Source organism: Camelus bactrianus, chromosome 2, assembly GCF_048773025.1.
Source record: "Camelus bactrianus isolate YW-2024 breed Bactrian camel chromosome 2, ASM4877302v1, whole genome shotgun sequence".
NCBI lineage: Eukaryota > Metazoa > Chordata > Mammalia > Artiodactyla > Camelidae > Camelus > Camelus bactrianus.
The window spans coordinates 94,801,047-94,822,970 of NC_133540.1; the positions used below are offsets into that span (position 1 = coordinate 94,801,047).

The window sequence follows — 21,924 nt, forward strand, 5'->3', positions numbered from 1 at the left end:
TAAAATACAGTCATAAAATAGGTAAAAAGTAAAACAAAACAACAACAAAAGAAACAATTTACTTCTCAAATTTCAATCTGTAAGGGATTTTACTGTATTTCCATGAGATTTACATACAAGTTTTGAAGATAGTTACCTCTACTTCTTATTTTTAATATTTTTAATCTAGGTTTGATTAAGTAGAATTTACCCACAGCAAAATGAACAGTTCTTAAGTGTACAGGTTGATGGATTTTGACAAATGCATCTATCCACGTAATTCGCATTCCAGTGAAGATAAAGAACGGCCTGAAAAGCACACCCCATACCGTTTTCTCGACAGTAGTCCCCATCCCCCATGAAACAAGTTCTAACTTCTTTCTCTGTATAGATTGGTTTTTCTTGTCCTAGAACTCATACAAATGAAATCATACAGTATGTACTCTTCCGCTGGGCTTTTGCTCAGCAAAATGCTTTCAGAATGCATTAGTGTTAAGTATCAATAGTTCTTCTGTTGCTGAGTAAAATGTATGTTTATCCATTCTGTTTTCAGATATTTGAGGTGTTTCTATTTTTTGGATATCAGTAATGCTGCATGAACATTTATATACATGTATTTTTGAACAAATATATTTTCATTTCTTTGGAGAAAGAATTGTTGGATCGCGGGATAGGTATATGTTTTAACTTACAAAAAACTGTCAGACACATTGTCTACCCCCTTGTAGCAATGCATAAAAATTTAGTCGTTCATGAATGGACCTCGAGATGATCATATTAAGTGAAGTAAGTCAGAAGGAGAAAGACAAACACCATATATTACTTACATGTGGAATATAAAATATGACACAAATGAACTTATTTATGAAACAGAAACAGATTCACAGACATAGATAACAAACTTATGGTTACCAAAGAGGAAATGGAGTGGGGGAGGGATGAATTAGGAGTTTGGGATTAGCAGATACAAACTACTATATATAAAATAGATAAACAAAGGACCAACTGTATAGCACAGGGAACCATATTCAACATCCTATAATAAACCATAATGGAAAAAAAATGAAAAAGAATATATATATGTACAATTGTATCACTTTGCTGTACACCAGAAACTAACACAACATTGTAAATCAACTATGCTTCATTAAAAAAAAAATGTTGCTGGGTTTAAAAAAAATTCAGTTCAGAAAAAAAATGTGACAATGTATATATGTACATGTATAATTGAAAAATTGTGCTCTACACTGGAATTTGACACAACCTTGTAAAATGATTATAAATCAATAAAAAATGTTAAAAAAAATTCAGTTGCCTCACATCCCTTATGTTACCAGTTTTCTAAATTTTAACCATTCTAATAAATGTTTAGTAATATTTCATTTTTTTTTTATTTCCTTGATGACTAATAGTGTTGAGAACTTTCTTCATGTGTTTATTGGCCATTCATTTATCTTCCTTGGGGAGGTGCCTTTTCAAGTATTTTGCCCATGTGGTGGTGGACGGTGGATGGGGGAAGGGAGTTGTCTGTCTTTTTATATAAATTGTAGAAATTCTCTATTTGAGATAAATATTTTCATAATATTATGTCAGATACATATATTATGAATATTTTCTTTCAATCTGTGCTTGCATATTCAGCTTATTAATGCTTTTAATGAGTAATACCTAATTTTTATGAAATTCATTTTATGATTGATTTTCCTTTTATTGGTGCTTTCTTGGTTTTTGTCAAGGGATCTTTGCCCACCTCAAGTTCATGAGGCTTTCTTCCACATTTTCTTCATGAGCTTTACATTGTTAATTTTACTTTTAGGTCTGTGATACCACTCCAATTAATTTTAGTCCATAGTGTATGTATACGTTAAGGTCCATTTTTGGGCCCTAATGATAGTCAATTGTTCAAGCATTCTTGGTGAAAAGACTTTCTTTTCCATATTGAGTTGCCTTACTGACCTGGTTAAAAAATATCATTTGACTTTATAATTGTACAAGTGTGGGTCTATTTCAGGACTCTATTCTATTCCAATTATCTGCCATCTATCTTTACCCCAATACCATCCTGTCCTGATTACTGCAGTTTGATAATCATCTAGAAACTAGGTAAGTCCTCCAAATTTTTCTTCTTTTTTATTTGGGTAACTATTCTAGTCTTTGCATTGCCACATGAATTTAAAATCAGCCTAATGTTTCACAAAGAAAAAAAAAAACCTTCTGGAATTTAGATTGAGGTTGCATTAGAGCTACAGGTCACACTGGGAAGAATGAGTATCTTAATATTGGGTGTTTTATCTAAAATCATAATATATTTGTCCATTTATTTTGGTTCTCTCTAATTTATCTCAGGAATATTTTGAAGTTTACAGTATATAAACAGACCTTAAATATTTTTTAAGTTTATTCTTTAAAATTTATATTTTTGATGTTATTATAAATGGCATATTTTAACTTCCTTTTCCCAAATGCTCCTAGTATTCCATTTATCAAATGTTCCTAAAAATAAAGTTGATTTTTGGAAATGACTTTATACCTGCAACCTTGTTAAATTCACTTATCGTATCTAGTAAACATTTTGTGGATGGTTTAGGATTTTCTTTATACACTGAAATGTCTGCAAGTGAAGGCAGTTTTTGCTTTTTCTTTTCCAATCTGTGTTTTCTTGACTAATTGTCCTGCTTCCAGTACAATTGTGAATAGAAGTGATGAGTTGCTCATCATCTCTGCCTTTTAACAGATGCCCTTACCATTTACATTTAAAGTAATTATGGATGTTATTGAGTTTAAGTCTACCATCATACAATTTGTTTTGTATTTTACCTTCATATTCTTTATTCCATTTTTCTTCCTTCCCAGCCTTTTGGGGAAGAACTATATTTTTTGTTTTCCATTTTATCTAATAGGTTATTTGTTATACCTCTTTTTCTTTTTTTAATGGTTGTTATGGAGTTTGCAATCTGAATTTTTATTAGTAATCTAGGTTCAATTAGTGTTATTCCACTTCACACACATAATTTAAGAAACTTATAATGGTATATTTTAATTTTACCTCTAGTTCTTTGAGCTATTGTTTATTATACACATTTTATAAATCTCATAACAATTGCTATTTTTTGCTTTGAATAAGCCATTCTATTTTATAAAGGCATTAAGAAATTACCAAGAAAACTATTTTATGTTTACTCACATATTTTATGTGTATAGTCCTTTCATACCTTTAAGGTTATTCTTAAGCACTAATGTTTTGATGTTTGTAAGTGGCACTTTTACTTTATTTTCATTTTCCAAATGCTCATTTCCAGCATTTAAAATATGTTGTTCCTTGTTTCATTATCTTGTAGCGTGCATTAAATGGGAAAATGTTCTCCCAGCCACCTTCACGCAGCACTGAGTCTCCTCATAGCACTTTGTTCATACTTTTATTATGAGTATCTTACAATATTGTAACTATTTGTTCATATGTCTTTTCTATACTACATTATGACCTTCTTGGGGAAAGTGATTATGTTTTATTCATGTTCACAACCCCGGGGGCCAGCACTATTATTAGTGTATAGCTAATGTCGAGTAAATGTATATTGAACAAAAAGAGAATCAAAGGGGAAAGGCTCCTTTCCTTCTCTCCCACAAATCTAAGTATTTTCATTATCTCCTCATATTGAGATCTTTGAATTTTCAATAGATTTGATGCTACCAAATTAGGAATAAGGAGTTTGCAGTAGTGAAAATATAAGAGTCCAGTAAAGATGACCTCAGAAATGCTACCCAGCAGAGCTATTTTAGTTCTGTACTGCTGAACTGGGCATGTGGGAACTAATAACATCCAGCTCACCACCTGAAATGAACAATATATTTTAATTTTTAATGAGTGAATAATCTGGCTATGAAAAGCAAGCATCCTGACCTTTCCTGGTTTGCATTATAAAGATTTCAAATGTAACACTATGACTAAGTCACTACAGAACTTTCTTGTTCCACAAAGGGACATTAAAAGAAAAAGAATTTTCAGTATGATAATCCCAGTGAATCACAGAAAACGAGTTTGGTAATTATATATCCAGACAGCATGGCAGGGAGTATCTGACATCATTGCATAGAAACATAAATGGCCAGGGCATTATCTTGATATTAGACTAAAGTGGAATTAGTGATAACATCCTGGTACAATATAAGACCCAGGAGTACCTTGAAAAGGGAGGGGATGATAATTTGGAGAGTTTAGTGCTTTCAATTACTGGTTGCTCTTTTGGGAAAACCCCCATATGTTCACTTCTTGCTATGTACTCTCTGAGTTTCTCCTCATTACATGCTTACAGGAGTTAATGGTCACTTTGAGCAGAGCAGTAGGCCAAGTGGTATGAATGAGAGACACTTGAGAACTTATTAGTTGAATTGGTGCACAGCAGTTGCTATAAAAGAATGTAACTATGATGTGTTTTAATAGCTTAGATCAATACTTAAATTCCTTTTTATGTGAGATGTGCCAACTAAACCACAGGAGGTTTGAAAAACTTCACAGATGCAAAAAATCAAATTGCTCCGGGCAGCTCCACACTCCCACGGTTTGTCGCTGAAAAGCAATATATTCAAGGGAAAACCAAATGAACTATTGATCCCAAAAATAGTTTAAGGTCCAGCAGTTTCCAAGTTGAATTGGTATACAACAAACTCATTATTTATAAATAATTTTTATATTTATTACATTTCATATTTATTATAAATGACTCTTTAATAGCCTGCAAGCTTATGTACAACATTAGAATGCAAAGTTATTGTTAATTACAAAAACACTCTGTCTCTGCCATGCCCAAAAGGATTCTCCCAACTATGTGCAAAAAAACAAACAAAAAGTAAATATACCTTAAAAGTAGTAATTATCTTAAAAAGTACTGATTTAGAAAATGGAATTAAAATTTTCTATTAACAACTGTGCATATGCTCAATTAAAAATATGACTAAATCTTCAGGTCTATGGACTGTTTAGAGCAGGATTCAGCAAGCTGTAGCCCATGAACCAAATTCAATGCACTACCTATTTTGTAAATACAGTTTTATTGGAACACAGCCATCTATTAGTTTACACATCATCTATGGCTGCTTTCACGCTATAATGGCAGAGTTGGGTAACTGTGAAAGGGACTATATGGCCTCAAAGCCCAAGATATTTACTATCTGACCATTTTACAAAAATGGTTGCCAACCTCTGATTTAGAGCACTCTACCCAGGAACATGTAGAAGTGCATCGTTAGCTTCAGGAGATGTGCTATCTCCTTCCAAGGAATCTGTGCTTATCTACCTCTAAAAGTCAAGCAGCTCTTAAAATATTGCTTATGTACCATGATGATTACTTCCACAGAAATCCTTTAATAAACTTATTTAGCCAGGAGTAAAGCAATCAATAGAGACCAGAAAGTAAGAGATGGGGATAAGGCACATGCCTAAGAAGTAAGGTGGAGTATTGAGAGAGAGGACATGTAAGAGAAGTAGAAATGGGGAAAGTCACTAATTCAAGAATTATAACACAGACATTTTTATGCTTTTTTCTTAATTTTGAACATGTAGCATTGCTTCTGGTCCTGGAAACCTGGTACAGTTAGCTAACAAAAATTCTTACTCACAAAACTCTATATGAACTGAGCAAACTATAACAAAAATTGATGGACAGCTGAATTTACATTAAAAAAGGAAAATTGTTGGTGTTCTAAAATAGGCTCCTACAATCAGCTGACAAAACCCGATTGTACACATCTCTTCCCACCTCCCTCCTTGAGGACACCACTTCAGTAGTTTAGAATTGGCTGTAGTGGGAAAATGATACAAACCAGAGCACTTTTTCTCAGAGTACTGGTGATCAAACAGGAAGTTACCAGGTACCAGAAATGAAATAAGAAACCAAAAGATGAATCACAAATTTCCAGAAATATCACAAAGGAAGCAAACACCACAAGTGAGAATCATCAGGTACTAAAAAAGAAGTAATATCACCACAAGAACTTTCGACATGATGAAAAACAATTGGAAAGACCATATGTGGGAGTCAGTAAGATAATTAAAGAGAGGGAATAAGGAATAAATGCCTTAAGAAATAAGATATCACTATGGTAAGAGGAAAGATGGACAGATTTGAAAATAAACTTGTGGAAGTTCATTTAAGTAGAAATTGTGGGAAAAGTAGCTTTTGAATTACAAGCCTAATAGGTTAAACAGAAACAGTTGCGCTAATAAACTGAAAGGAAACTCACAAGAATAACACAGAGATGGAAAATATGAAAGATTGAGAGACACAGACGATACAGTAACAAGATGCAAAACAAATATAATGGAAGTTCCAGAAGGAACAAAGTAAATAAATAGAAAGGGCAAGGGGCATATTTGAAGTAATAATGACAGTTAATTCTCCTAAAAAGCTGAAAAACATAATTAAGTCCTTAGCAGGATAGATAAAAATAAATCCATGCCCAGGAAAATTATGAGTAACTATAGAACAGCCAACACAGTGATAAAATCTTAAAAGCAACTAGAGATAAGAATCAGAATCCCCTTTAAAGAACAACTGGACTGAAGGAAGACTGATGGGCATAAAAAAAAGTATTAAAGTAGGAAAAAGAAAATGGTATTTTAGAAATAAGTCGATTTAAAACAATATAGAACCAACATAAGAACAAAAAACATACAAACAAAAAAAAGATCAGTTTATCACTAACATATAATGGAAAGTAAAGTTCTCTAATTTTGATAAGAAAAATTCTACTGTTGATGACAAAAACTGTGATTTGTAACCAGTTGTTAGAGAACTAATAAATATTAGAGTTTACCTTCCTTCACCAAAGAGAGACAGACACCAAGCAAGGCAGTCAGTACAACAAAATAGTCTTAATACGAAATGGATATCAAAGTTAAGTTTTTAAAAAAGCATTTCGATCTTAATAGCAAAAAAATTTTTAAAGGCAGTATTTTATTTACCAAATTATGGAAGTCTTTTTATGATAAATATTCAATGCAGAGAAACAGACCAACCCTGCCCTCTTCTTCCCAGATATCCATTTCTCTCAGTACTTCATTCATGTTACCCAATATAAAATAACACTAAACAAATATTTAGTGAATGAATCAATAGATGTTACCAGTAAATATTGGTTCAGTTTTGGGAATAGCTTGACAGCAAGGTATTCAACTGCTTTAAAATGCATTTAAGATTTAATTAATTCCATATCTAAGAATTTATGCTATAGATACAGTCAAGTATCTGTACAAAGATTAATCTATAAGAATGTTCACCACAGCATTATTTATAGCAATATCATTGGAAAACTAAATGTTCAATAAAAATTGATTAATAATTATTGTAAAAGCATATAACATAATTCCATTTAACCATTATTAAGTAATATGGATAAATGTTCACAATATATTGTAAAGTAGAAAAACATAACAAAATATATGACAATATGCCCCCAATCTTTTAAAAACTAAACAGATATGAATATAGTTTTACAGAGATAGAAATATGCACATATTATCATTTTGTGTTTCATGTATTTTCCAGTTTTACAATGAAGACTACATCTTTTTAATAAGGAAAAATGTTACCACAGCCTATGGTAAAATAACAGATGCAAAGCTTTTGAACTGAAAGGAAACATAGCAAACATCTAAGCAACTTCTTTTCACAGATGAGAAACTTGAAGCCTAATGGTAAATGGCTAGGAAATTCTCCAGATTCATACATCAGCAAGGCAATAAGGACTTTAACCCAAATGTCCCAAATGCTATGCAGTAAACACAGATTAGATTTCTCAAAATGTTGGCCAGCAAACATTTAAAATATATTAGCAATGGCCTCTCAGGAATTGATTTTTTTTTCTCTTCTAATTGCTCCTAAAATTAATGTACATGGGACCTGCACCAAAATATCCTGTATATAATTATATTAACATAGAGAAACAGGATTTTTTCATCATCCTTGTAATTTGTAAAACTAATAAAATTTTTCTTAAGTTAGTTCTAATGGGTGTAGCAGGCACCATCAGTTCATATCTCATTATCTATCACAAAAGGGATTTTGCTCAGGTGAGGTTTTTAAACCACCGTTCTTTGCCTCATCAACTTTTTCCTCAGCATTTCTCAAGACATTTCTCCATCTAAATATCAAGAGGTATGAAACACAGCTCCTCAGTTACTCAGGAAACCAGACGTACTACCAGAGCCATCAGTCTACACACAGAACCCTCAGCATCTAATGTCTGCAGGCTCCACACACCCACTCTCATTTCTAGGTTTGTACGTGCGTGCATGTGAATTACACATGGTCTTTTTTCTAAAATAGTTACCTGAGGGAAAAGATGGTGTTTTTTTCCTTAGTGATTCCACATTAATAAGGTAATGTTTATAAAGCATAGAGTAGAGTGCTTTGATACAGTAGGTGCTATGTGTTTTTATATACACAATTTGATAAGTGAATAACATTTCACATCACAAAGGGTAAATACACACAGACTACAAATCCCAAAGAGCAAAAATAGACAGTGTTTGTATTTTTGTTTTGATGTTTAGTCAGAATTATTTATAATACGGATAACCATTTTTAATATTAGCTTCATTTTAAAAAGAAAATTCAAATTCCTATCACATGAAGTCAATGAAAAATATATGTACATATTCAGTATCTCCTTTATGTCAGGTGCTATAGTGGGGACTCCTTGTAAAAAAGTGGAGCATTCAAAGATAAAATGTTACAATTATTGCCTTTAAGGAAGTCCCATTAAAGTTAAAATTCCATATCTATATATAGGTTTATTTTTAAATCCTCAGAGTTCAAAATGTTTAGAGTACTTTTTAACTTTTCTAAGGCTGGATTTTAAAAATGTTTATTTTAACACAGATGGGCATAATAATATGCCTTAAGCCAGAAAAAGCAAATAAACTTTCGGGTAATTAATTTAAAAGGCAAAAGGAAATCTTAATTCTACTGAACAAGTAGCATTATTGCTCTAATTATGCATCCCCAGAACAACTAGGCCAACAGGGGCTATTAATTAGGTGAAATGTCAACTTGAATCCTTGAAACGTGTTGAACTTACAATGAACTAATCCATCCCTTAAGTGATGTGGAAAAATCTAACAATATAATGAGAAGAATAAATTCAGAGGTCACTTTATCTTCCAGTCACTTAGCAACTGAATTGGAGTGAAGAGGGCAGAAGGGAAATGATTTGTAAAAATAATTAACCATAAACTCTGAAGTAGAGATAAGCACGAAGGAGGATGGAAATGGAAGGAGCTTCTTCCAGGGCTCCAAGCCAACTCTTCTTACAGGAACATATTTATCACCACACAAAGCACCCAGACACAAGGTTTAGCATCCTTTCTTTTCATCCATAACCTCTCTGTCCCCTCCACTTCCTCTTCCTACTGCTGTCCTTCACAAGCACATGTCTCCTTCACCTGCTGGTTTGCAGGCCAGATTTCTCTGACTAGCCCCTTACTGCAGGGGTAATTAGCACACACATCCTATCTTGCCCAGACAAATCTTTTAAAATGCTAAAGTAAAGCACAAATTTAAGGAATCACAAATGTAAAAAGGTACTCATTTCATTTAGCAACATAATGGTTTCTTCACATTAGTCAACACCTCAGAGTGAAGAAAGAAAAGGAGGATAATTGTGATATTGCCAACACAAACTCCTATCACAACCCAAAGCTTCAAGCAGAATAAGCCATAAGTTCACATAAAGTCAAATGTTCCCTCAATTTTTTCTTTGAGCCTAGTTGCAGTGGATACTTTAAAAGAATATTTTTATAAGAATAATACATCCATTATTTCAGGAAATATAGAAATATATAATATTAGTGTTTTGTGATTATCAAAAAGATGGTTAGCAATTTTAACCGAGTAACACTTAACCTTTTAGAGGAAGGTCATTTCTTTAATAATAACTAAATTGACAGTTTGAAGATTTTTTTTTCTTCAGGTAATTATTTACATAAAAATCTTTTATATTCTTCAAGTAGAATATCAATATTCTTGCATTCAAAATGTTTTAATTACCTGCTAGTGTAAATCAAAGCAAATTACAGATCATGAAATGAAGTGAGGAGAAGAGAACAAACATCTATAGAAAATCATCTACAGACAAGGCTCCCGGTTTAGTGCTTTTTATAACAAATTAATTGCTTTAATATTTTTTTCAGAAATATATATATAAATAACAATGTACCATCTAATCTTACAACATAAAACTGCACACACTTCTCCAAACCTTATATTTAGAAATTTTATCCACATCCAATCTAAGTAAATTATGATATACTGAGTTGCATTAAAAAGCCTACTTTAAAATGTGTGCTACATAAATGTCAGTAAAACTGCTTGTTTAAAAATGTGTAAACAAATCAAAAGGCATTTTAATATGACTCTTGACAAAACAAATGTTATGCCATTTAAATTCGTTTGGTTCAATTTCATCTATGATAGTTCATAAGTTGAAATGTCACAACAACAAAAAGTAAAGTTCAAAAAAGCAATTAGAAAGCTGACCTGTACTTAGCCATCACTTACAAGAGCTACTCATGCTAAATGCTTCATCCATAGTAAAAACAAACAAAAAAACAAATGTCAAAGTTGACAATATACTAAAGTTTTGAAACTCTATGTTTTTTAATTGAATAATGGGCTACGTGGAGAAATATTAGACCATTATAGGAGTAATATGATTTCAAAAAATTGTAAGTCATGAACCATGTCCATCTCTTTTTGAAAACAATAACAAAGCTTTTACATTTTGACAAGTAGACTCAGTGGAGGTAGGAAAGAAGGGGCAGTGATGTTATGAGTCTTCCTTAAATTCTACTTAGTATTAACACACGAAAAGCAACAGAGGAATGTTTTCTCTTCCTTTACATACATCGATCATATAATTAACTGGCTGGTATTTAGAAGGAAATGTATGTACACATATTGAACTCTATTTGTGTTTAGAGTTAGAAAAGCAAGTTCAAAATGTTACAATTATTTCTTAACAATAAACACAATATTTTAGTTTCCTTCTAAGTGACATTTTCAGCCTAATATACTGTATTTGTTATGGCATTTCTATCTAGCATTTTAATATTTGGATCTGGGCAAACATCTCTTTTTGTTTATTTTAAATTTATTTCTGTCTCAATCTCTAGGCTCTCTGTAACTTTTAAATATGTTCAATAGATTCAGTTGTGTCTTAATTGTCTCACAACATAAGGGACTTTTGAAGGAACACCTTAGGATTAACATTTTTATTTTTTGTATCATTTTTCTCTCCAATGAACATGTTTGGGGAAGTTCTCCCATTCCCCTACCTGAAAATAGACTTCAGTTCACCCAGCTGGGATAGAGTCTGAGTGGGAAGGGATTAGGAAATGCCAACTGGTTGCAACAGTCAGGGTTCAACTCCAAGGAAAAGCCTAGAAACGTAGAAAATCCAGTTTGAAGCCAGAGAGGCAAAATCAAGAAATGGTAACAGATTGGGATCAAACTAAAGAGGAGTGTGGAGATGTAAATCCTGAGAAATTGCTTCAAGAACATGCCATCCAGCATGTCACTGGATTTTACAGGTCAGTGGCTTGACGGGAAGAGTTCAAAATGGGGGAGTGGAGGAAAAAGCCACATTGGATGTCTACCTTGCTCATTTATCTTATGCTGCAAATAAGGCAGTATAGAGGCTGCAATAACCAAGCATATCTACAGATAATAAAACCAGCGGGCACATTTCTCATTTACAGTGGCCGCTACTGCAATGCCCAGCTTCCCTCTTCATGACTGAGCCACTCATCTCACACAGCTAAGCCTTTTCTCAGGACTGGTCCACTGCTAAAGGAAGCTTTCTGCCAAAGATTACACCCCTTTCTCAACGAATCAGGGTATGATCCCAGCCCCTGCCAACACATCCACCCTTTGTCCTAACTTAAGACCTCTCTGTAGGGTCATCTCAACTTCACAGTTACCCGTGGAATCAGCTGAAGCCTCTGCTGCAATTTCACTGCTGTTGCTGAGCTCTGTCCATGATGCTTTCCCCACCTCCTTCCAGGTGTCTTCCTAAAAGCCTCCCGCAACGAATTGCCCTCTGGATCAGAATATGTTTCCCAGGAATCCAACCTAGAAAAGTTGATACCAGGAATAGTTCTGGGAAGCCAACTTTAAGGTGGGAATTTAGATGTGCATAATCTGTCCGGAAAGGACCATCCCAACACTAGTAATAAGGTAGCATGCAGTAGCGGAATATGTGTTACAACTTTCACAGGTGATGACCTGGGATGAAAGCACCAGCAGGTGCAATATCTCAGACACCTGAGAGGTTGAAGGGCCATCATAATTAAACGTGCTATGAATAAGGGAATGCCAAAGGGATACAAGAGCCAACCTGAAAAAGTTCCCAATGGCCAAATGGGAAACAAGTTAAGTAACAAAATAAATAATCCACTATTGGATTGTAACCCAAAACATAAAATAAATATCTATGAGTCCATATTGGTATAAATAAATTATTAAACAAATAAACAGGGGAGAAGAATCTCTCTTCAGAAGGGTGCAAAATAATTTGTTGATATCCCCCCAACTAGGAGGTGAAACTTAACTTCCACTCCACCTTCTCACCCCCTACCCCTCAGAATGAACTCCCTTAGTGACTTATCCAAAGAGTATACAAGAAAAGGGAGGGAAAAAGTAACTTTACAGTGGAGAGAACTGGCCAACACTACCGCAAAGAGGTGTTCAAGGTTAAATCATCAGTGATAAGTCATATTGATTGCATGCACCTTCTATATGATGTGATGAGAATGGCACTTCAACTTTGCGGGCTTCTCCCAAAAACTTCTGACCCCAGTCTAACCACAAGAGAAGCATCAGACAAACCCAAATCAAAAGACATTCTGAAAAAAAAAAAAAAACTTGACCAGTTTGCCTCAAAAATATTAAGCATTGAGGACAAGGAAAGTCTAAGAAACTATTCACATACCAGAGAAGTCTAGGAAAACATGATGACCAAACATGACAAATATATCATGGTGACGTAGGATGCTAACAACTAGAGGGAACTGAGTCAACAATATACAGAAATTCGCTGAGCTGTCTGCAAATTTTCTGTATATCCAAAACTATTCTAAAATAAAATGTTAATGTAATTTTTTTTAAGAACCATGGGATCAAAAGGCTACTGCTAGGAAATGTCAGTGTATTTGAGAAAAGCAATGGAAGGTGGAAGGTGATTAATCATCGGGTAGTGACCAAGTATGCAAATCAGAGGATCTCCCTCACAGCATATGAAGGGATTCTCATTTCTTGCAGCTGGAGGGGAAAAAAAGCTAAAGATCAGACTCAGGATCTAATCAGAAGAGCAATCCAGCGCCTGGAACAGAGTAAGTGCTCAATAACTGTTATGCTCAATTCTTATGCTTCTTTTTGAGATATACAGTCGCTTTAGAGAAGAGAGGGTATTTTTGCTAAGAAAATAGATATAGTAATAAAAAATATATTGCTAAAAATGCAGACTGACATTTTAGCAAAAGCTGTAAAAGAATCTGCCCTACATATTTACTGACAATTGATGATATAGAATATTGAAGACAGACCATTACTATATGTGGATAATGAGACACTGTTATTTCTCACAAAGGATTTGCATTTACTTCAGATAAGTTTAAAGAATTTGTAGACAGTCCCTTTATCTCAACTATCCCAGGAGCCAAGTTTAAACGACAGGGTAGAAAAGACTAATAGAGGCATTTAGCCAAAGTGACTTGACAAGTTTCTTACCGCTTAATCTATCACTCCAGATAACTACATGAGTCAGTCCTTGGAAGTAATTCAAGGGGTGATACTTCAAGACTAGCCTTAACCATGCCCACTCAGGAAAACTGTGTTATTACAAGTGAAAACCTGATATGCATGGCAAATATTAGTTGACCGTATATGTACAGGTTTGTTTCTGGGCTCTCGATTCTGTTCCATTGATTTACATGTCTACTTTTATGCCAACATCATACTTTTTTATTACTATAATTTTATAATATACTTTGAAATCTGTAAGTGTGATGGCTCAAGCTTTGTTCTTTCTCAAGATTGCTTTGACTATCCAGGGGGTTGTTGTTCCATATGAATGCTAGTATTGTTTGTTCTAGGAAGCATATTTCAATACATCAGTTAAATAGCCATATGGTAATTTGTGTATTGAAAATTTTCATTCATTACTCAATCAACAAACATGTACTGGGTACTATCTATGTGCCAATCCTTGTGCTGAGCACTGAGGATAAGCAGTTAAGCCTAACATGTTTGTGTACTTCGTAGAGTTCTAGGCCTAATGGCAAGCCAATCTTTAGGAATCTACCTGATTAATAAAACTACTTTTAAGGAAAAATAAAAGTATAATGTTTTTATGGTTGCAATATCCTCTAAAACATACTTTATTCAATTTCTTATCAGTTTTCAGTTGCTGAATTCTCTAAGTTGGAGAGTAGCTCTTCTGCAGTAAGATTCAATTTGCCACTGATTCCTTACACCAAGAAATGTAAAGACATATAATATATAAGCACTTGAGGTTATTGTTACTCAGTTTAAAGTCAATTTCCGTGATTTTTATGTGCATTCCAAGGATCCCAACAGTTAAAGACAACAACATTACCCTGACTTGGCAAAGCAAATCTAATATATTTATAGCCTCTTTATCTTAAGCTACAATCTTGTTTCATTGTAGATCTAGGCAATTATTTAAAAACAAGCAGTGCATACACATGAATATTTGTAGATATATATAACTGCATATGTAGAGATTTTGGTCCTTAGGCCCATAGCCCCAGCTGTCCAAGCAGCCATACTTTGTACCTTTTGAGCCACCTCCACCATCACAGCTGACTGGACTGGGCTGACCCAGGACAGACAGCTACATGAAGTCTCTTGTGTTCTGGCTCAAAATTGTCATCTGCGTCAACCATATTTTTTGTCTTGAAAATTTGGAATTGGAAAATTAAGAGACTGTTTAAGTTAAATGAAGGAATAAGTTGTGTTTTAAAATGAGGCTATGGAAGTGTAAGAAGAAAGCACATACTACGATAACAATACAGTTTAGTTATCACTAAAATTTCGTATTTGCTACATTTTATTAAGCACTTACCCTATGTACCCAAAACTACACTAAATACTTTACATGCATTATTTCATTTAATTTTCAATAACAATGTTACTGAAATATTATCTATCTCATAGGGTTTCAACAATAACCCTATGAGGTAGAGACTCCTTTTAGCCACATTTTACAAATTAGGAAACTGAGTCACATGGAGGGTAACTAACTTGCCCCAAATCACATATTTGTGTAAAACCAAAATTCAATCCCTAACAATCTGATTCCTTTTTCTTATCCACTGCACAATACTTCCAGTGATATGAGAAAATGGAAACTAAGAAACCGTAAGACAAGAAGATCATGTCATTCCCTGAAAAAGAAAGAGAATCTAACGTAAATCTTTACAAATCTAGTTCCCTTAAAGACTGACTATAATATACAGCCTGTCCTTTTGGCTCATATAAGATTTCTATATCCTTAAAATCAAATATGCCAAATAAACATAATTTATATATGTGATTATATAAGCTTAACAAATTGCTTTACTTATGATTCCTTCTAACCTGGCTCAATATATTTAAACAATCACCCAAAAAACATGCCTTCCACGAATTATTTTTTAAAAAATCACCGTGGTACTCTTTGTTTGAGGGATATCATGATTCTGAAATTGAAATTAGGCTTATTATTATTGAAATTACAATGAATTATTTTTAATTATCAAAGAGTAAAAAGTACGTCTTGTCAAAGAACTCAATTAAAATATTTATTCAGTAGCTATTATTGCGTTGTTTAAGGCATTGAGGATACAGCAATGAACAAACCAAACATAGAAGAATTCCTACCTTCATTAAATTTACATTCTATCTGTACAGGACAATGGTATATTACAAGATCCATGCCAACAGGCAACTTCTAAGAGAATGATGCCAAACCACAACTTCAGACTGCAAGGCCAGAGCTGACCAAGTTCATCCACATAATTGAAAATGAGAACACTCTTATGAGAAATCTCACTGAATGAGCCCACTGGTTCAGTTTGACATTTGACATTTTTAAGAACTATTTACACACTATGGTCATGATAAGTCATAAAGTATAGTAACTGTCCAAAATGAGAAGCTTATTTGCTCATGTCCATTCCAGCTGACTGACTTCCTAGATGAATTCTGTATGAGAACACAATAAAATTCAGATGGTGTTGATGATTTTGAACTGGACATGCAGAATAGTTATTAAAGTCTGCAGTGCTAATAATAGACTCAGTAAATCAGTATTATTAAATTTCTGTATCAGATAACATAAAATTTGGGGATTAAAAAAGAAAGCAAGAAAGGTTATCTCAGCATGGTTTTTAACACAAAGTATAATTTACATAAAAATGAGACACCCAACATTTCCTTATAAACAGACATACCTCAAATACCAAAAGAGGCCACTTAGAAATACACATGCAGTTCCTTCCCACCCTCTTGTAATACAGAGTCTGATTTCATTTTTGATGTTTGACGTCCGTTTTCCAGTTTTCCCCTTTCCCCCTCCTTTCCTGCTCAACATCTGGGAAAGCTGTTAAGAAAGCTCAGATGCTCCCTCTTTTGGTGACTTCAGGAAGTTCAAAGCACTCAAGCCCTGACCCACGCACACAAGAACCCTTGTCCCAGCCCCACCCCGAACCACAATAAAATCTCAAGCCAGTCTCCTTTCCCTGTTCTCTCAACCCATTTTTTGGACCCGCTTAGGAAGCCTTTCCCTGTCTGTTCCCCCTAGATAGTCACATTATGTGAGTGACAAGCCTTTTCATACCTTTTTGGTGCACATATGGTATCATCAGTCTTGACATATGAAGCAAATGTTGGGTGGGAGATCCATCTCTCCTCCTGCATTTGCTGAGTCTTCTCAAGCTTCTGTTATGGATTCAACTGACCACCATCTGAAGTTTCACAAGTTGGCATTTAGGACAGGAGTATGGAATCGGGGCCCTCCTTCGAGTGGCCGTGGATCACGTGTCTGGACCTGGACCTATCTGTCAGTCATGTGTCTTGATTCTAACACACACTGCCGCTGACACAAGGCTCAGGGTCTGTGTTTCACCGAGGAACTGGCCTCTTCTTTAGAGTGCTCAGGAGAAAGGCTCGTATCCTCTACAACATGCAGGCCCCTTGGGAGGTCTCTTGTGTGGAGGAAAAGCAGTTACTGTGTGGCATGCTGAGGTCACACTCATAAAAGCACATGGCTAAAACCAGGACACTCTAAGCTGCCTTTGCTAATGCTGCTGCCTATACCTCTATCAACAACAAAGCTCTTTACCCTTAGGATTATAGAGAAAAACACCCATGAGTCCCCCCTGACACAGCCAAGGGGTGAGTCCACACCCAACATCAGCCTGAGTTCCTTCAACCCTATAAAGCAAACACTGACATAGAAGAGAACCCTCATCTTTAAGATACCGATATGAGGCTTCTGGAAGAAGAAACATAAATATGAGCAGTGTAGAGAGGACCTCCTTCCTACTGAGGTATACCCAACAGCAACAAAACAACAACAAACTCATACAGGAGATGGAAACAAAAAACTGAAACAGAAGGCCACACTTGGACTGGAAATCCAAATTTCGTTAAAAGAATTTATACAACAAAAAGATAAAAGGGAATTGATTGGCTTTTATGCCTCTGCCACGTAGGTTCTGAATTAAATTTAACATCTATTGAAATGCACCAACTGCCAAACTCTCATAACCTCAATCAATTCTGGGATTCAAATTCCAGTTAAACCTGGGAATCCTACTAAATTTAAACAGAGTACCATCTATAGTCATAGGAAAGTTACAAAACATAAAATAGAGATAAATGTCTATGCCTTACCTCAACCCCCAGGAACTACTACCTTGCCTAAATTTCCCATAGCCACGGTGTCCATGGCCCTAAAATCTCCCATAGTGACTGTGGATACTCTGACCCAATGAGTGATAAATTAAAATTAAATTAAGCCTTTGGTCCTTGCAGTTGGCCTGATAAAAAGGGACTCCACACCTTCCCCTTCAAGAATTGTTATAAGACCTATATTAAAAAAAGGGTGATAATGGCCACTCTTCCTCCATCAACAGCCAAACTGGGCCTTTTCTTAAACCTAGAATGAATGGCACCTCCTAATGGGTTACAGTAACTTCACATTGTGGCCTCGCCCATTAAGGTCCCCACACTCACTATTACTGAAATGATTGATTCCAGCCCATCAGCCATTGCTATATATTTTGCTATTATAGATTTCGTTAACATGTTCTCTTCAATGCCTATTTCAGCAGCCTCTCAGTCACAGTTTACCGTCTGCCTTCACCTTTGCAGGCACATAATGTACCCTTACCTGGCTACCCCTGCTTGAGTACTTCAACAGCTCTGCCATGACACACAGTCCTTGCGGCAAGGTCTAAACTTCATCCAACTTTCTCCAGGAGCAAATATTAATCACACTGATGACATCCTCCTCCAAGGAGATCCAATTGACACACTTAGTCAAACATTCATAAAAGCTCACAAAAAAGGGACAGGGGTTGCCCCACACATAGTACAAGGCCCCATCACCGCAGTTAAATCCCTGAAAACTACCTGGTAAGCCAAGGGTCACTCCATCCCTGACATTATCCAGAAACAGTCATTAAACTTCAGCACTCACAGTGTTAAAGCAAGCCCAGCATCTTTTAGACCTTCCTGGATTCAGGAGGCAACATATTCCTCATTTACAAATTTTACTTAAGCCCGTTTATGCTGTTCCTTACAAATTAGCCCACGGCAAATGAGACCTCCTACAACAAAAGGCTTAGACTGTCCAAACTGGAATACAGAAGGCACACCCACTAGTGCCCCCTGCCTCCTTGAGCCTTCTTTACAAAGAAGGCTTTATTTGGAAACTTCCTCTCATGTTCCCTGGAATCTCTGGCCCACCCATAATGGACATAAATTGCACATGGACTGTGATACAAGAAACTGCCCTCCTCAGCTACATACCATCAGAATGGCATTTGCTGGAAGCATTCTGCAGTCTCCTTAGAAGAGAGGCTCTCACAGGGCCTGAGTACAAGATCCTCCACACTCAGCAGCACGAACCTCATGCCTTGGGTCCCAGAAGCACACCCTGCAAGATCAGCACTGCCACGAGGCTTCCTTGCTACAGGACAGAGCCAAGCCCGGGCAAAGCCTACTGCAGGAGGAGGTGGCCTCCCCTATTCCAGCCTCCCTCCTCTCCCCCTTTGCACTTCTGCCCCACTTCTGCCCTAGCTGATAAGAAAGCCCCAGGTTCTCCCTGCTTTGGCAGCAGTGGGATGTTCAAATCACACAAGCCCTGGGCCAGGCATAAAGAAACTCCCACCCTGGCCCCGTCCCTTAACCATGATAAACTCCTAAGCCAGTCTCTGCTCCCTGCTTTCTCATGCCATTTTTAGATCTGCTTCGGCACATGCCCTGCTTTCCCCAGAAAGCTCCGTTATATGAGCAATAAGCATTTTCATACCCTCTTGGTATGTGTGTGACATCATTAGTCTCAACATCCAAGTTAAATTTGGGGTGGGTGTCTGTCCTCCCTCTGCAGGGTGAGCACAGCACCCCTCTACATTAATGCATTAAACATGCCACAGTTTTTATTTTAAATCTTTTTTGAGCTCTGGCCTAGTTACCACTCTTTAAAACCCAGAATTCTATACACAGGAGCTAGCTCCCTCCCTCAATTCTGATGATCTGAGGACACACACAAATCAAACTTCCCTAAAGTTTTCAGGTAACAAACATTGACTGACTACACACTACAGGCCTGGAATTCTGTCTGCTACACGCTAAGGATACAGTGGAGCTTCTGATCTAATGGGAAAGACAGACATTTATCAAAACCATTTCTAGGGGAGGGGGCAGCTCAGTGGTAGAGTGTGTGCTCAGCATGCACAGGGTCCTGGGTTCAATCCCCAGTGCCTCCATTAAAAAAGAAAATCCAGAAATGCCAATTTTGCACTGTGACAAGTTCCAGAGAAGAAAAGTATATTATGTCATGTGGACCTATTATAATGGGATCAGTCCTAGACAGTCAGGAAGAGTAAGGATTTGAGATTCATAGATAGATAAATATTAAGGACTTAAGGCTGAAGGCTGAAGAGTGAGCAGAAATGAACTAGATAAATTAATGAGAGTCACCGCTGATAGAAATAAAATCTTAAATACAATTCTCTATGAAAATCAAGCCTCATTTTATTCTGCAGTAATCTAAAATTTAGAGACAGCAGATGTTTAGTTGGCCTAAAGAAACCCTGAAGTTAACTATTCCCAATTAGTGTGGAAATTCAACTGCTAAAGTACATTAATATCCTAGGGGGAAAAAGTTTCAGTACCCACTCAAGAATCTGAAGTTTAACAGATTTGGTTTCCATGCAGAATAGAGTTAATAGCAGGCCTGATACTGCTATCCTTAAAAACGCCCGCTTCAAAGTTTGCTCACTGGCCAGAGTATGGGAACCCTGGATTTGAGGCGCGTTCCCACCACTGCCAGAACTAATAAGAATGTCAAAACTGTGTGTACAATGTGGTTTACGCTGAACACCTGCTTTCCTTCTAAGACTCTCAAATTTTTGAACATGCCAGGCAGAGGGAACTACATGACTCAACTCCAATAAAAGTCTTGGGCAGTGAGTCTGCAGTGAGCTTCCCTGGTAGCCACATTGTCACAGTTTGTCGCTGCAGGAATTAGACATGTTCTCTGAGACTTTGCTGAGAGTGGACGCGCAGAAGCTTGTGTCTGATTTCCTTCAGTTCAGCCCATGTGCCTGTTCCTTTTGGTGATTGTGCACTGCATCCTTTCACTGTAATGAATCCTAGGTGTGAGTAGGACTCCATTCTGAGTCCTCTGAGTCCAAAGCTGGCAGTAGTCATGGTGACCCTGACATTGTTCCCATATTTTGTCAGTAAAATAATAGGGAAGGGTGAATATATCATTTATTCCTATTTTAAAATTCTTATACTTAATGATTATTAATAAAATACTAACACATATTATTCGCCTAGCCATATTTAAAAGTAACAGGGGAACTACATTCAATATCTTGTAATAACCTATAAGGAAAGAGAATATGAAAAAGAATATATATATATATATAACTGAATCACTGTGCTGTATATCAGCAACTGACACAACACTGTAAATCAACTATACTTCAATAAAAAAATTAATTAAATAAATAAATAGATGCAAATTAAACTAAAAAAGAAAGAAAAATAAATAAAGGCAATAGGGAATATTTCCAGAAGTCACTGTACTCTTGATGCGCATGGATTCAAGCTTCATTGTTAAGTTTTTTTCCTATATATTCTCTATAAATTTTTCCATTCATATTTACCCTATTAGATACTCAGATATTTACATAGCTGTAGATGAGACACAGATATACACACGCATACACATTTCAAAAGAGAACGCGTAGACACAGAGACGTCTAACAGCAGATTCCTCTTTGAGAGTAGATTAAGAAAAACTTTTTCATTATGACAGATTAATGCAAGTGGTCCTTGTATCAAACTAATTAAATATGGAATTTCATTTTTTTTAAGTTAAAAATACTTTTCATTACATAGGGCTTTCTGGCTTTCAGCATGTGCTCATACACTTGATTCTCACTGAGGTGAGCTTGGCAGGCCCGATTTTATAAAAAAAGAATCTAAGTGATACCTAACAGACAAGTTTCTGAACTATCACTTGAGTGTCTAAACAGCCAATGTTTACTCCTTAGACTTTACCAGACTTTCAGTAAGAAGTTATATTTCAAGGTCATAGCGCATTTTAGAGTCCTTGGATGGTGTCAAATATAACGGGAAGAAATGT

At 35.7% G+C, this 21,924-nt stretch overlaps 1 protein-coding gene across 28 annotated transcripts in view; it reads right to left on the bottom strand.

The window, feature by feature from the left end:
* MAPK10 (mitogen-activated protein kinase 10) overlaps window positions 1-21,924 on the bottom strand; it is a 441,650-nt gene that overhangs the window by 136,855 nt on the left and 282,871 nt on the right. For 2 of the 28 annotated variants that reach the window (XM_074346766.1, XM_074346860.1), the window contains exons 1-2: window positions 19,074-19,226; window positions 16,876-17,002 (exon numbers count right to left, since the gene is read on the bottom strand). The exons of 24 other annotated variants lie outside the window; for them this stretch is intronic. In XM_074346766.1, coding sequence (XP_074202867.1) covers window positions 16,876-16,890 — 15 coding nt within the window. In that variant the 5' untranslated portion in view covers window positions 16,891-17,002; window positions 19,074-19,226. Of the gene's footprint in view, window positions 1-16,875; window positions 17,003-19,073; window positions 19,239-21,924 lie in introns of those variants that run through there. 2 more of the 28 variants (XM_074346759.1, XM_074346890.1) reach the window with 2 other exon arrangements.